At 37.9% G+C, this 14,171-nt stretch overlaps 1 protein-coding gene across 2 annotated transcripts; it reads right to left on the reverse strand.

Annotated features, from left to right (window-relative positions):
- Window positions 1-6,582: 6,582 nt before the first annotated feature.
- LOC128220083 (flavin reductase (NADPH)-like) lies at window positions 6,583-13,462 on the reverse strand. 2 transcript variants are annotated; one of them, XR_008258718.1, is made up of 6 exons: window positions 12,945-13,462; window positions 11,037-11,137; window positions 9,486-9,592; window positions 8,583-8,747; window positions 7,725-8,094; window positions 6,583-7,383 (listed from the first exon to the last, which is right to left on the reverse strand). XR_008258718.1 is itself a non-coding variant. In XM_052928339.1 (5 exons), the coding sequence occupies exons 1-5, from the start codon at window positions 13,077-13,079 to the stop codon at window positions 7,943-7,945; spliced, it is 660 nt and encodes a 219-aa protein (XP_052784299.1). In that variant the 5' UTR covers window positions 13,080-13,462; the 3' UTR covers window positions 6,583-7,942. The 2 variants fall into 2 exon arrangements, 1 of the variants encoding a protein (XP_052784299.1); XM_052928339.1 differs by having other exon boundaries at window positions 6,583-8,094.
- Between the last annotated feature and the right edge of the window lie 709 nt (window positions 13,463-14,171).

Genomic DNA, 14,171 nt, shown 5'->3' on the forward strand with positions numbered 1-14,171 from the left:
GAGAGAGAGAGAGAGAGAGAGAGAGAGAGAGTTTGTGAAGTAATGTTCATCTATAGTTTTAAACATCGTGTGGAATAGTTATGATGCCTGCGTGTCTTATATTGTCTGACAGTACTGATGATTCATGTTAGTTCGTGTGCAATGTTTATAATATTTACCCATTAAGGTATTTTTAGCTCCACTGGCCGAAGGCCATGGAGCTTATGTCGTCACAGATTGTCCGTCGTGAGTGCGTGCGTGCGTGCGTGCGTGCGTGCGTGCGTGCGTGCGTGCGTGCGTAAACTTTTACTTTAAACGACATCTCCTCTGAAACTGATAAGCGGATTTTGACAAAACTTCACAGGAATGTTCCTTTGGTGGTCCTTTACCAAAATTGCTCAAATGGTTCCGGTCCATTGCACAATATGGCCGCCAGAGCTAAAAATAGCAAAATCTTTAAACGACATCTCCTCTGAAACGGTTCGGCAGATTTTGATGAAACTTAACAGTAATGTTCCTTGGGTGGTCCTTTATTAAAATTGCTCAAATGGTTCTGGTCCATTGCACAATATGGCCGCCACAGCTAAAAATAGCAAAATCTTTAAACGACATCTCCTCTGAAACGGATAGGCAGATTTTGATGAAACTTGACAGAATTGTTCCTTGGGTGGTCCTTAACCATAATTGCTCAAATGGTTCCGGTCCGCTGCACAACATGGCTGCCAGGGCAAAAAAATAGAAAAACCTTTAAAGAACATCTTCTCAGAAACCGATGATCAGATTTTGATGAAACTTAACAGAAATGTTCCTTGGATGGTCCTTTATCAAATTTGCTTCAATGGTTTCGGTCCACTGCACAAGATGGCCCCCAGAGGTAAAAATAGAAAAACCTTTAAACGAAACCGATGATCGTATTGCAATGAAACTTGACAGAAATGTTACTTGTGTAGTCCTTAACCAAAATAGCCCAAACAGTTCTGGTCTGCTGCACAACATGGGCACCAGAGCTAAGAATAGAAAAAAACGTTAAACTACATCTTCTCAGAAACCGATTATCAGATTTTGATGAAACTTTACATAAATGTTCATCGGGATGCCCTTTAACCAAAATTGCCCAAATGGTTCCGGTCCGCTGCACAACATGGCTGCGAGAGTTAAAAATAGAAAAACCTTTAAGGACTTCTCGTCCGCAGTCTTCACGAAAAACATTTTAACCTACTAGCCAGTTGGACTAGCATAATGGCATATTTTACTAGTCCGAATGACAATCTAGTAGTCCTACTATTTTGCCACATTATAAAACTGTATGCTTGAGGTAAATACCTATTTCAATTGAGCAGCTTGCAGTTTGAGTAAACATTTCTTTATTATGATGCTCATGCAGTGATAGGGAGTGACATCCTTCTGTTGGGAATAGTGCTCCTTGTTTTTCAGAACCTATGGGTACTATGTAAAAACAAAAGGCATCTTGCTTGAATAGACTGTAATAATATCAACATGGTTAGAAAAGAAATGCCATGCTTTAATAGCTTTGATTACATTTTACTACTGAATTACCTCCCTTTAATAGAAAAAAAAATAATGTCTTAATTTTTCACGTATAGCATCTTTAAATAATTTTTAAACAATAATAATTTATGAGTAAACATATAAGCATAAAGTTCTCACAAAAAGATCAATTTAAAAACCTTACATTTATACATAGGAAAGTATATATAGACTGAACATTAATTTTCGTTTAAGTGACATTCTGAAAGTTTATGAAACAGCTATTTTTAGTAACTTAAATGGCCGAAAAGTGTAAGTGAAACACCAAGTCGATTCTATCTCGTCAGTTCTTGTTCAGGTTAGATATTTGCTTCATAATCTATTCAGATTAAATGTTAACCGATGATCAGATTTTGATGAAACTTGACAGAAATGTTCCTTGGGTGGTCATTAACCAAAATTTGTTAAATGGTTCCAGTCCACTGCACACCATGGCTGCCAGAGCTAAAAAATAAAAAAAACTTTATACGACTTGTCGTCGAAACCGATGACCTTTTTTCGATAAAACTTGACAGAAATGTTTGTTTGGTGCTCCTTTACTCAAATTGCCCAAATCATTTCGGTCCACTGCACAACATGGCAGCCAGAGCTATTAAAGTAAAAAAAATTTTTAAATAACTTCTCCTCAAAAATTGATGATTGTATTTCTATGAAACTTGACGAAAATGTTCGTTAGGTGGTCTTTGCTTGAACCTTTTGGCCAGTGGAGCACAGGCACTGATGTGCCTCTTGTATGAACTTACTATTTGCTAAGCAATGTTCAACAGCCCGAACAAATGGCGTTATATTTGCCGTATTTGCCCAGCAATGTGAAAAGAACTGATAAGGGACGACGTAGTGTCCATATTCCTTTGACAATTCTATATCGATTGCTAAGGCCTAAAAAAAGGTTTGGTTAGGGTTACATCCTTTTCAAAAATAGGTAGGCTTTTTTTTATTAGGCTTTATATAAGAATGTCATTTTTATCATTGGAGAATGGTGTAAAAGTTATCTTCTGTATAAAGCATTCAAGGTTTTAAACTACAAATTGAAAAGCAAAAAAAGCGTTTATTTATTTTTTCTTCAAACTGACTATAAAAACGGTAGGGTCGGCCCCTTTTTCGTAGGTAGGGTCAGGTAACCCGAACCAATTGTATATTTGTTAGGCCTAATGCCGCTATAACCTGATATGATACACTCTCGAGTCTGTATCCCGTGTTTATTCATGAATTTAATCCAATTTACCTTAAATTCTAAACCTCAGAAAGTTTATGAAGTTCACTTTTTCATAGCAAATTTACTCGATTTAAAACAAATATATGTTTTCATGATTATAAAGCTTGGAAATCTGGCTGTCTCAAGGCCCATCCAAAACAACTACCACGGTTTAGGAATGCATGTTTGTACTAAAGGGAAGCAAATGTTTTTAGCTGTGTTGTTAAGCATTACGTGAAATAGTAATGGTGCCTGTTTGTCCTTTATTGCCCAACAGTAATTGTATTTTCTTCTTTTAAAATAATCCAAGTTAGTTCGAGTTCGATAAACTTCCCCTGCAGAATACTAACCCAGCGAAGGCTTTTCTGAACTTGCTATTTGCTAAGCCATATAAAAACCAATTCATCCCCGAGTTCAACAGCCCAAGCACATAGCTGTACTCTCTTGCGCATATAATGAATGATATAGCGTCGTGTAGGATGAATGTCCGCTTCCAACAGTAATGTTAGAATTATAAATGGAAACCAGCAAATAGCAACGTAATGATCATAATCCCTTGCAAATTCATAATCGATACTCATAATGACACTCCCCTCTAGAACAATAATTAAAATAATCCGCTTTTTATATTATTGAAGCTGGTTGCCATTCCTATTTCCTAGTTCCAATAGTTTCAATTATACTAAACATGTATCTTTTACTTCAAAGAATTCTTCGTCATCTAAAGCTTTTTCTAAAGCCTTTTTTTCCAATGATTCCTCAGTGGTCTCGGTTTGCCTCGCTAAACGCATTCATTGGTTAAAAACAATTAGCAGATCTTTTGTCTGAAACAAGCCGGCAAAGAGCTAAAGCATCGGCTGTGTCCTCTAAAAAGTGTGTTTAAATAAATCCCTTTTAACAGGTTTCACGCAAGATCACATGCACTAATATATCTTCATTGCAATCATGAATATAAAAGCAGAATTAAATTATATTTCTCATAAATTGTCATTTATTCTTGATGTCCGGTTTAAAAACATGTAAGCAGAAAGAACAGTTTACCAATAGGTTGATTGAATGACAACTATAAGTTGTAAATGATCGCCGCTTAAAAAGGCCTTCGAGTTCAGTGAAAATGTCTTAATAATCACCGCTTAGACTGGACCAGATTAATGATCGCCGCTTAAGCCGGGGTGTGGGACTCATTTAATACGTCTCAATGATATTCAAATATAGGTTACCGCTTGGCAGCTGTCAACTATGGCCCCGATGCTTTGCGAAAAGGTTGCCGATAAGATTTTGCTAGTTTCGGGAATAATCCTGGATCTTAAGCAAAGAAATCGGGCTGGTTCGGTTGCTGAATCGTTAGCGATATAATTTTGAAATGTTGCCGATTTGAGAGTCCAGGTGCGATGCCAAACTACTATTTTGTAATCAGTTGCTAGTGGAATACCATGTTTGATAGAGGTCTTTTAATTGCAGTCCAGTTTCAAATCCAAGCTGAAATGGATGTCATACTTGCCTCGGCATTGTATTTGAGACAGAGAAGAAAAAGACGTAATGAATGGCGAGTCCGCCGACAGTACAATACATGTATGCAGAAACTCCGATATGAAGATGTCACCTCCTTCAAAAATGTTTGAGGATCCCGCCAATCATGTTTGCCGACATATTCCGGTGCCAAACACTTTGCATTCCTGCTGGCCTTAATCTTATGATGATGTTGAAGTACATGTTATCTGGATACACGTACGCCTCCTTGGCTTGGAGAAAATCGGCGTTTTCAACGAAGATTCGGCATCTTTTCATTACGTGATCTTCATAGCTCCCGCGTGAATACGCAAAACAGAACTGTTTCACTCTGCGTCTTCGCGGATCTTTCGGCATCAATTCAGCTTCCTTCAGCGACCACCCAGAATGGCTTTAATTTTACGAAGCCTCACAGAAGGCTTTCTGAATAAATTGAGTTAATAGCGATGTGTTCCCGAACGTCCAGAGTGATAGGCTTGATTTGCCGAAGATACCGAGGACGATTTGGCCCTGAAGTGCCGAGAAGGTCTCAAGTAGAACACGAAAGGACTCCAGAACATCGCGAAGACATGCCGAATCATTCCGATTTTTTTAATTCCGCTTTCGAGGGTCGTTCGGATGCCTAGTGGACGGCAGGTCTGATATAATGTCTGTGCTAGAGGTCACTCCAGTATTCATGAGTGTCAATAAACACGTCTTAATCAAACCGAACCTTCTGTTGATGGCTCGTGTTTCGTATTAAGTATCTCTCGTCAAGTCAAGAAAGTAATTAGAACGCAAACGCATAATGAAAGGGCGATGGACTACAAACGCTTAAACCACCCTGTTTGTTTGACCTAAAAATAATTCGTGCTCATGGCGTATTATTGTGGCCTGATTGAAGGGTAGAGAGATAGTTGATATTTGTAATGTTTATATTTTCTTGCCAATTGTATTACGATTCGCATAATTTGCTACCAGTTTAATTATTACTTGAAATATTAATTGAAACGATTCGATATTTTTTCATTTGATTGAATCCCTTCCATTTGTCCAGCGTTACATTAAGTACACCCATTTATCATATTGCAGAATGTTCGTGGATCCAAAGGGAGTCTAAATGGAACTCCTCTTTTAATGATTCCCCTGTGTTTGGTTCCATTATATGCGTCTAAGCATTGCACTTTTTTCTAAATAGAATACTGCCCATTAAGACATTAAGGCCCATTAATCAACTAGCTGCATTAACTATGATTATTAAATTTTATTCTGGTGACCCATACAATCAGGCTATCAATGGAAAGGTATCTGTTTGCTGATAATTATTATGTAAAAGAAATTACCAAAAGTACGTCATACATGACGTAATTACATTTTGTAAATTTGCTCTTTATTTCTATAAAAAATACGTGTGAAATGTTTTAGATTTGCTTGTATTCTAATGATGCAATCCTTGGCTACAATTTCAGCATCTTTCTACAAAATTCCGTCAAGTTGAAATTTAGGCCAAAGATTGCATCTTAAAATAAAAGCAAATCTATAATATTTCACACGTGTAGAAGGAGAAAAAATCATAGTCTTCTATAGGCTAAGAAAGTCGGGGAAATGGGCCGTGATTTTACCTTTCAGGTGGCCCCGCATTGCCGGGTGAATGCGGTGGGTTTGTTCTCAAGCCAAAAATAGCAGGGAATGGGCCTTACCTAGGGTCCCTGGGATGCGGGGGCATTTGGCGGGGATTTTACCAGCAGATCGACCCGCAAGGCGGAGATTTTAGCCCGGGTTGGCTGGACCGAAAGTTCAAGTCCCCGCTATTCCCCGGACCATGGGGCCGTGGTTACAATTGACTGGTGCATATTGTTTAAACTATTTATGTAAATGACATTATAGTCGCCGTACCCTCACCGAAAGTCGCGAGTAGGCATTCAAAACAGTGTGAAATTTACCGGGCACAGCAATATGATATTTCTGAGGCGAAACAATATATATAGTAAGTGTATATATAAAAGGTAGTATATGTTAAATATTAATAAAGTTTAATTATAATTCACATTTTTGCTTCATTAATACTTTCGGTGAAATAATCAGGTTTTAGCAGTGAAAAGGCCACTTAAAGAACTACATAAAATCTAAATTGTAGTTGCTTCCCTTTGATCAACCAGCAACAAATCTGTAAAAGTAATACTTTGATGTTAAATCGTTTCAGTTAAACGGTCCGCGAATTTAAAAACGTATTTTGCCGGAAAACAACACGTCATTTACCGGTGTAAACGTGGGGGCCTTAAAGATGTACTCTACGCCCAAAGTAGATATCCTACTAATAATACAATTATTTTGCTATACCAAAAAGGATAAATAAACGTCAAAATCAATGGTTCTTATGACGGATACCGAATTTATTTTGAAAGAAAGGTACTGAAAACACGGTATTTCTACCTAATGAAACGATAGTAGATCACAGTAAATCTTTTAGCACTCACCAATCATTTAATATCTTTGCGTTTTCAGCTATTAAATACACGTTAACAATCTTGTTATCAGTAATTAATTTTGCATAAGTTAATAATACATTAAAGGTTTATCACTCAAATTTTATGTTTGTTTTACATGTGTATGTTGAATAAGAGTGTCACTTTAAACGCAATTGTATTTATAATGATTCGTAGTGGCAACATGACATGCATATAACTTCACAATTTATTCAATATCATGATTTGATTTATCACCTATTAGTACCAAGAACGGCATTCAACAAGTTTAAACATCATATATTTCAAATCACATTTATTTTGGATCTCTTAAAACTTTACAGTCACCATAGAACTTGTCACAGTCGTCTTTTATCGTAGAGTCGAACCTCGTTGGCTCGAACTCGATTGGGTCAATTTCCGCGTTGGCTCGAACTGGATGTTAAGGACCGATTTTTTAAACTGAAGGTTAGCATTCCCGCTTGGCTCAAACTCTCCGCAGGTCGAGATTTTTTAGCATGTCCATGGGAGTTTGAGCCAATGAGGTTCGACTGAAAATCATAAAATGATAGGATAGTTTCTGCTGTGTTTGTTCACCAAAAAAGCCATCTTATTAACGAGCGTTTTGTTCGATCGATTGTTCAACCCTCTTGATTTTGGTGGTCATCATTATATTTTGTCCAATGAGAATTCAGTATTTTTCAAGTTCTGCAAAATATTCAGTTCATTTAATCAGCAGTCAGCCGTTACTGAATTTAATCAGGTGAAGCGGTAGATATAAACAATGGCTGGTCCAGTTAATGGGTTGTCTACACAATATATTGTAGACAATTTAAATCTTAAAGATCGTTAGTTTGTACTAAGATAACATAAATGGTCATGTGACTGCGTCCAATCAAGCCATTCATTTTTTTTGTAAGTTCTTTATCCATTACATAGTGATAAATTCTGAAACAAATTGTTTGGTTTGAAAAGTAAAATTAGACTTAAGACTTATGTAGATCTACAAATAACCATTAGAAGTATTTAATTGAAATACATGATCTTACCATGAGTTGTCGTAAGCTCAACGCTAAAGATGGCTCCATTTTGTAATGAATCTTAACTTAGGCCATAATAATTATGAAAAATACGGAATGACTTTGTGAATAAATCACTGAACACAATAACATTTTGTGGAGATAATTTCGTCTGCACTTTCATCCTGGAGAATAAACCGGAAGTAAAAGTGTTCCCCTTCTAAAATATATTGTCACGTGACCCGAGGTCAACCGGAAGCGATAGCCATACATTTTCGGATATGTTCGTCTTTCTCTGTAACGTCAAGCATAAACCTGGCGACGTCACGTCGACAACAAATGAACTTTCGTTTCTCCGCTGAACTGATCCGTTGGCCCTCTTCAAACAAAACCGGTTTACCTGTAAAAAGTAGAATATGCCATAAGACAAAAAATTTAAACTATTCAAGTCCGAAATCGTACGTTTCGATCGTACTTCATTACTTTTTTCTCCGATAATGACATTATAAGTAAATTAAGACGACTTTAGGGGGGACGCACACCGGATGCCCCCCCCCCCATGATTACGACGAACAGTCTCTTGTCCGATTCTAGAATCAGACTCAGACTCATTAAAACAGTTTGATTATTTTTTTTTTGAATCTATTCGTTTTAAAAAAATAAAGTCAAGTAATTGTGCCATCTAAAAATAAGAAATTAGCAAATGACGTCATCCGTACTCACCTAGATGGAAATTACAATAAAATGAAGGTTAACAGTTATGCCACTAGAGTCTAAACTCAGATTTACGACTGTTCATAATCACGGCCCTTATAACCTAATGAAATGTATTTAGTCATCTCGCAGTTGATGCAAAACCATATTACGTCACCATTAACATGATCTTACCGGAAGTTTCCCCGTTTGTGAGTTGCGGAGGACGGACGGACGTGTAGCGGATATCCGAGCAGTCGGCCTCCAGGAAGTCCTCCATCTGTCCCATGTTATGCAGGGACTGGCCCAGAAACAAAGGCTTCAACACCCAGTTGATGATGAACGGGTCATTCGCGTCGTCTGAAAAATATATTAACAAACACTTTTAGACACAAGTTCGAACAAGTAACAACGTTTTCACGCAACACAATTTTTACCCTGACAAGAACCTGTTTTAGAACACCATCTTGGATTTCTCAGCTCAAAACCACACGTTGGATATTAATGGCAGCCATTTTGTACGCCATGTGTGTTTCTCAGCTCGCATAACACGTAAGGAAAATTTGGCGGCCATTTTGGACGCCATGATAGATTTCTCAGCTCGCACCACACGTTGGCAATTTATTTTGGCAGGTTCAGATAAAACAGACATTTTCGAACATGTTGGCATCGTACATCCGTATTTCTTAATGTAGGCTTTGCATGGCAGTCATTGCCTGCCTTTCGGTTATCATTTAATACTTTACGGTTTATTCGTTATACATATATGTGATTGTGCGTACAAAGCGTTTGAAATACAAACAGCATTTTTTCAATACACCAACAGAATAGCTCTAATGTAGGCAACAAATGGACACCGAATGAATCCTACCACTTACAAAGCTACAGAGTTTAAGGCGCTATTATCTTGGGTGAGGAATCACATTACTTCACACATGTTATCACATAGGACACCACGGGTCTTGTAACGTTACTTACTTGTTTGTTTACATCGGTTGTGGCCATTGGCAACCCATATGAGAATCCATTAGAAGTCACGTGATTCCACATCCTGTTATTACAAGATGTTAGTATGTAATCCTAATGAACTATACTTACATTTGGTATACCATGATGCCATGCAGACGAACCGCGTGACCTTGGCCTTCCTCAGGGCGGCGACAATGGACTTCACGGAGTCGGTGTAGAAGGTGATGGTCCAGATGCTGCAACATACGCACAAACCATGGGATTAATTAGGCCAGAAAGAACCAAACGACATTCAAATATAGAAGGTTTTAGTACCTTATGACATTTAAGCAACAGAGTGACCTTAAACATATTTTGTTAACGTCAGAGGCAAGAATTGTGAAGAATGCATTTAGAAAACAAGTTCCGATGCTTTATATTGATATTAGTATGCACTAGCGAATTAAGAGGGCGCACCTCCCCGTAAAATCGTCCAAGTTTACTTTTTATTTCAATATAAGAGAAGAAAAGTAATAAAATACGCCTAAAATGCACCATTTCCGACAAGAAATTGATAAAATGTTTACGGGGGAGGACCCCCCCCCCCCCCGAACACTTTAAACCAAATTTATTACGTTTCTGAGAGAGGCCGCAAGTCAAAAGGGAACGCCCCCTAAATTACGCACCCTCTGACGTCGAATGCTGGACCGCCCCTGGTATGCATTGCGTAGTTGTTGTTTTTTACACAAAAAAAACGGCGCCCCCCCCCCCCCCCCACCCCACCTTGAAATCGTCCAAAGGTACTTTTTATTTCAATACAGAAGGAAAGTAATAAAATACCCCAAAAATACACCATTTCGGACAAGAAATTGTTAAAATTTTCTTTAAGTCGAACCCCGAAACTACCCTGCCAACACTTTTAACCAGAAAAAAACATATTTTCTGGTCGAGGGTTGCAAGTAAAACGGATACGCCCCTTATTTACGCCCTAAAGTTTTTAATAAGTTAATGTTATATATATGAAATCCACTATATAGCTGAAATGTAAATATCTTTTTCAATAAGTCATTTATCAAATCGTCATACAGTATCAAAAGTAAAATGTCAAACTCATTTTAAGTATTTTGCTTTATTGCTTGATGTTTTTTTTTCTGTTTATATTCTGACAGTTAACTTTGGTTATAATAATGGTAATACTTTGTTGTATAAGTAAGTGTTCACATGTAAATACTGAACATTAAATTTGTTCACATAGGTCATGGCCTTTCTGGTGTTATGCAAATAAACATTTAGACTTTAAACTTTTAACTTTATAATACAAAGACAAATTGTTAGTTTAAACATTAGTTCAAACATTGTGACGATTGTGAAGAAAGTTATGATAAGTCACTCTCGTTGGCACGATGTTGCGCGAGAGTGTGGTCTTGTCGTGGGGGAAACCGAAGTGCCCGGAGAAAACCAACTTGTCCGGCTTGGTGACCACAAACCAAACATATATGCGCCCAAGCCGGGAATCGAACCCGGGTCGCCTTTGTGAGAAGCGAGTGCGCGGACCACTGCGCTAACCGGACAGACAAATTGTTTGTTTCAGTGTAAGATTGCAATTTATTACGCTCTTCCCTGAAACAAACAATTATCCTCTGTTTATTTATATTTCATGTTCCCCTGCAACAAATCTGCTGGAATGGTAATTTAACATACCTGAAGAAGCTAGGTCCACACCCGAGACATGACAGGACTGCGTCCCGGCCCTCGAAATGGGGAACCAGTGATTCGGAGTCGAAAATGTCCGCTGTTACGATCTAAAATATGTATGATTATGATGAGCAGAAGAACAATCCCTAATGGTCTGAGTATTCATCGTCAAAGCAGAAGTTATGCACCAGTCAATTGTAACCACGGCCTCCAGGTCCAGGGAATAGCGGGAACTTTGACTTTCGGTCCAGCAAACCCCTGGTAAAATACTCGCCCTGCGGTAACGAACTGATGGTAAAATCCCCGCGAAATGCCCCCGCACCCAACGGACCTCGGTAAGGCCCATTTCACGCTATATTTTGCGCGTTGAAAAACACCGCATTTACCCGGCACTGCAGTGCCACCTGGAGGTTAAATACACGGCCCATTTCCCCGCCTATCCCCAGTATACCCCCGGAACTAGGGGGAGCGTGGTTACAATTGACTGGTACATTACACCCGTTGTTACATAAAAACACATCGACCCCTTGGCGCAAGACTAAACAAAGCATGAAAACAAACGCAAGAATTCAATTTTGTAACGAAAACATGATTTGTCATTAGAATTTATTAAGCTGATCACTAAGCAAGATTGCATATATTTTTGGTCTTCTGAGCAATTAGCCGTCGCAGTGCTGCACCCGGCCTGCCGACTCAATTCCTTTTCTCTAACCTTATCTAAGACGTAAAACTCCACATTCTTTGTTTATTCTTCTAAACATAGCTTTTTTATCAAACATTAACGTTGTACAAATACGAGGACCATTAAACCATGATGAAATCGTCCATCTGTGCTTCCATAGAAATCAATATGTCACTATTTTCATCTTGTGAAGGAGGTCATCAATATAACACACAGGTAGAGACGTGACGGTTTGTGGAGCATGACAGTGTGTGCACGGCTATGATGTATTCAGCGCATAAACTTAAGTTTAAGGCATCGATTGAAAATAAATTATCCTCCTTTGATATGTTAACCAACGCTAAATGCTGCTAGGGCTATGCACATTTAAATTCGTTTTCCGATGAATTTATAACATAGTGATATAAAAACAATATTGTAGATGATTTGTTTAAAATTGAACGCTGCTCAAAAAGGCAGTCTTGAATCGGTGTAGCATCTGCGTCTGCAATCTGCATAAGGCTGAATTATGTCCACGTGGTATGGTAAATAACACTGTGGGAAATTGATGTTATTCTCCCATATAGTTAAGTTATTAATACACTAGAAGATTGGCAGCCAGAGAAAACAGGTTTATCCTCAACAAGGTGATTCAGTACAAGTTCATTTTCCATAACGTTTTCTTTGATAAGCTGTTATAACTAGTATGATAAGATTTAACAAAGAATTTCATCTTAATATTTGTTCTTATTTAATTAAATAACTATTATAATATATGTTTCATTTCAAATGAACTTTTGACAGAAAAGTGGTTATGACATATTATCAAAAGTCGATTTATCAACCATCGTCCAACCTGTACGTACTCTGAACGTGATGCATTAACATGGATGAATTACCTGTCGGTAAAAAGCTATAAAAAGGTTAACAGTTTATAATTATGTAACACGAAATCCGACAATATACAAACAAGTATTTACCTGAAGTTTCTTATGATTCTTGTTTTCTGATAACCGAGGTAATCTTTTGACCCCTGGACCGCGCCCCCTTCGCCACCTGTACCCCTAAGGTTCCATGGTGCCTAATACTGATATATTAGGTTTATGTAGGTTTACCTGTGGTTTTCACGCATTTGTCCCAGTAGTTTACCACCGTAATAACCACGTGACCATTGGCATGCGCCTCCCGGCCATTGAACCCCTAAGGATCCCGTGATCCCTAATATACTATTACCTTCATGACGTCACTCTTACCTTAAGGTTTTCGTGCTTTTCCGTTAATTTGTCCGGGTTTCTGACCACGGCGGTGACCTCGTGCCCTCTCGCCAACGCCTCCTTCACAACTTGTATTCCTGAAGGGCCCGTGGCCCCTAATATTGCCAGCTTCATGACGTTCAGTAGCGTAAACTTTAGGTTTCCACAAACAGTTAACAACGTTCGATGTATGTATGTGTAAATCCTAATCCAATAGCATTTAAGTTTTAGATTAAAATAAAAAATAACGCATAATATGTAAACTATAGCAGAACCTATAAATGTCCTTATCTATCCGAAATGAATACGGTAAACGTTTCGCTGAGATGAAAACAACACTTTATCGTACGTGAGTTTTGATGCGTATAAATAGCTTGCAAAAATTTTAACAAACGGTGATTCGTCTAAAACACTGCGAACGTTTCAATATTAAACTGAGCCTCATATCAGTGGTTAGCGATGGTCAGTTAGATGTTGACATCATTGTACAAGTATGTCCGATAAATAACCTCATGTCATGATGTCAAGGTCAAGTAGATAATAAACGGGAACTAACTCGCTCCCTTTCCTTGAATAAAAAAACACTTGTTTTCTCCCTTTACTCTGTGCATGATTTATTCATCTTGATCGTTTAAATTGGATTTTGAACATGGATGATATGACAGTCATTGTCAATTTGTTGTCTTCATGAACAAATATTGAACATTATTTAAAGACTAAAACAATAAATAAATACGAATCTTAAAAGCTTAAGTTTTTTTCATTGCTTTCTGATATGTTTATATATTTAGATGAAAATAGATTTTGACTAACGAATCTGCATACAAAGCCAGGGGGGGGGGCTCCATGATTTGACGTTAGAGGGGGCGTAACTTAGACGCGCTACCTTCTGACCTGCACCTCTCCCTCCTACCGAAATTTATACGGTTTAAAGTGTTGGCAGAGGGCATGGTATAATAACCCTAACCCTCTCCTCTCCTCGGAAACTGATATATACATACTTTCAACATGAGAGTTACGCTTTCTTGCAATTCAAGCATCACAATGGAGGGATTCAAGCCCTTAGTGGATTTAAAAAAATAGTTAGAAATTATTGAATGCCGTTTTAAAACTGTATTTGGGTACATATTGAATTATTGTAATCTTATCCCGTAGCGTAGACTCATTGAGTGGAACAGTGATTTTCCACTTATTCAATTAGAACATTGTTTTGTTTTAAAGACAATG

Source organism: Mya arenaria, chromosome 15 (assembly GCF_026914265.1).
Source record: "Mya arenaria isolate MELC-2E11 chromosome 15, ASM2691426v1".
Lineage (NCBI taxonomy): Eukaryota > Metazoa > Mollusca > Bivalvia > Myida > Myidae > Mya > Mya arenaria.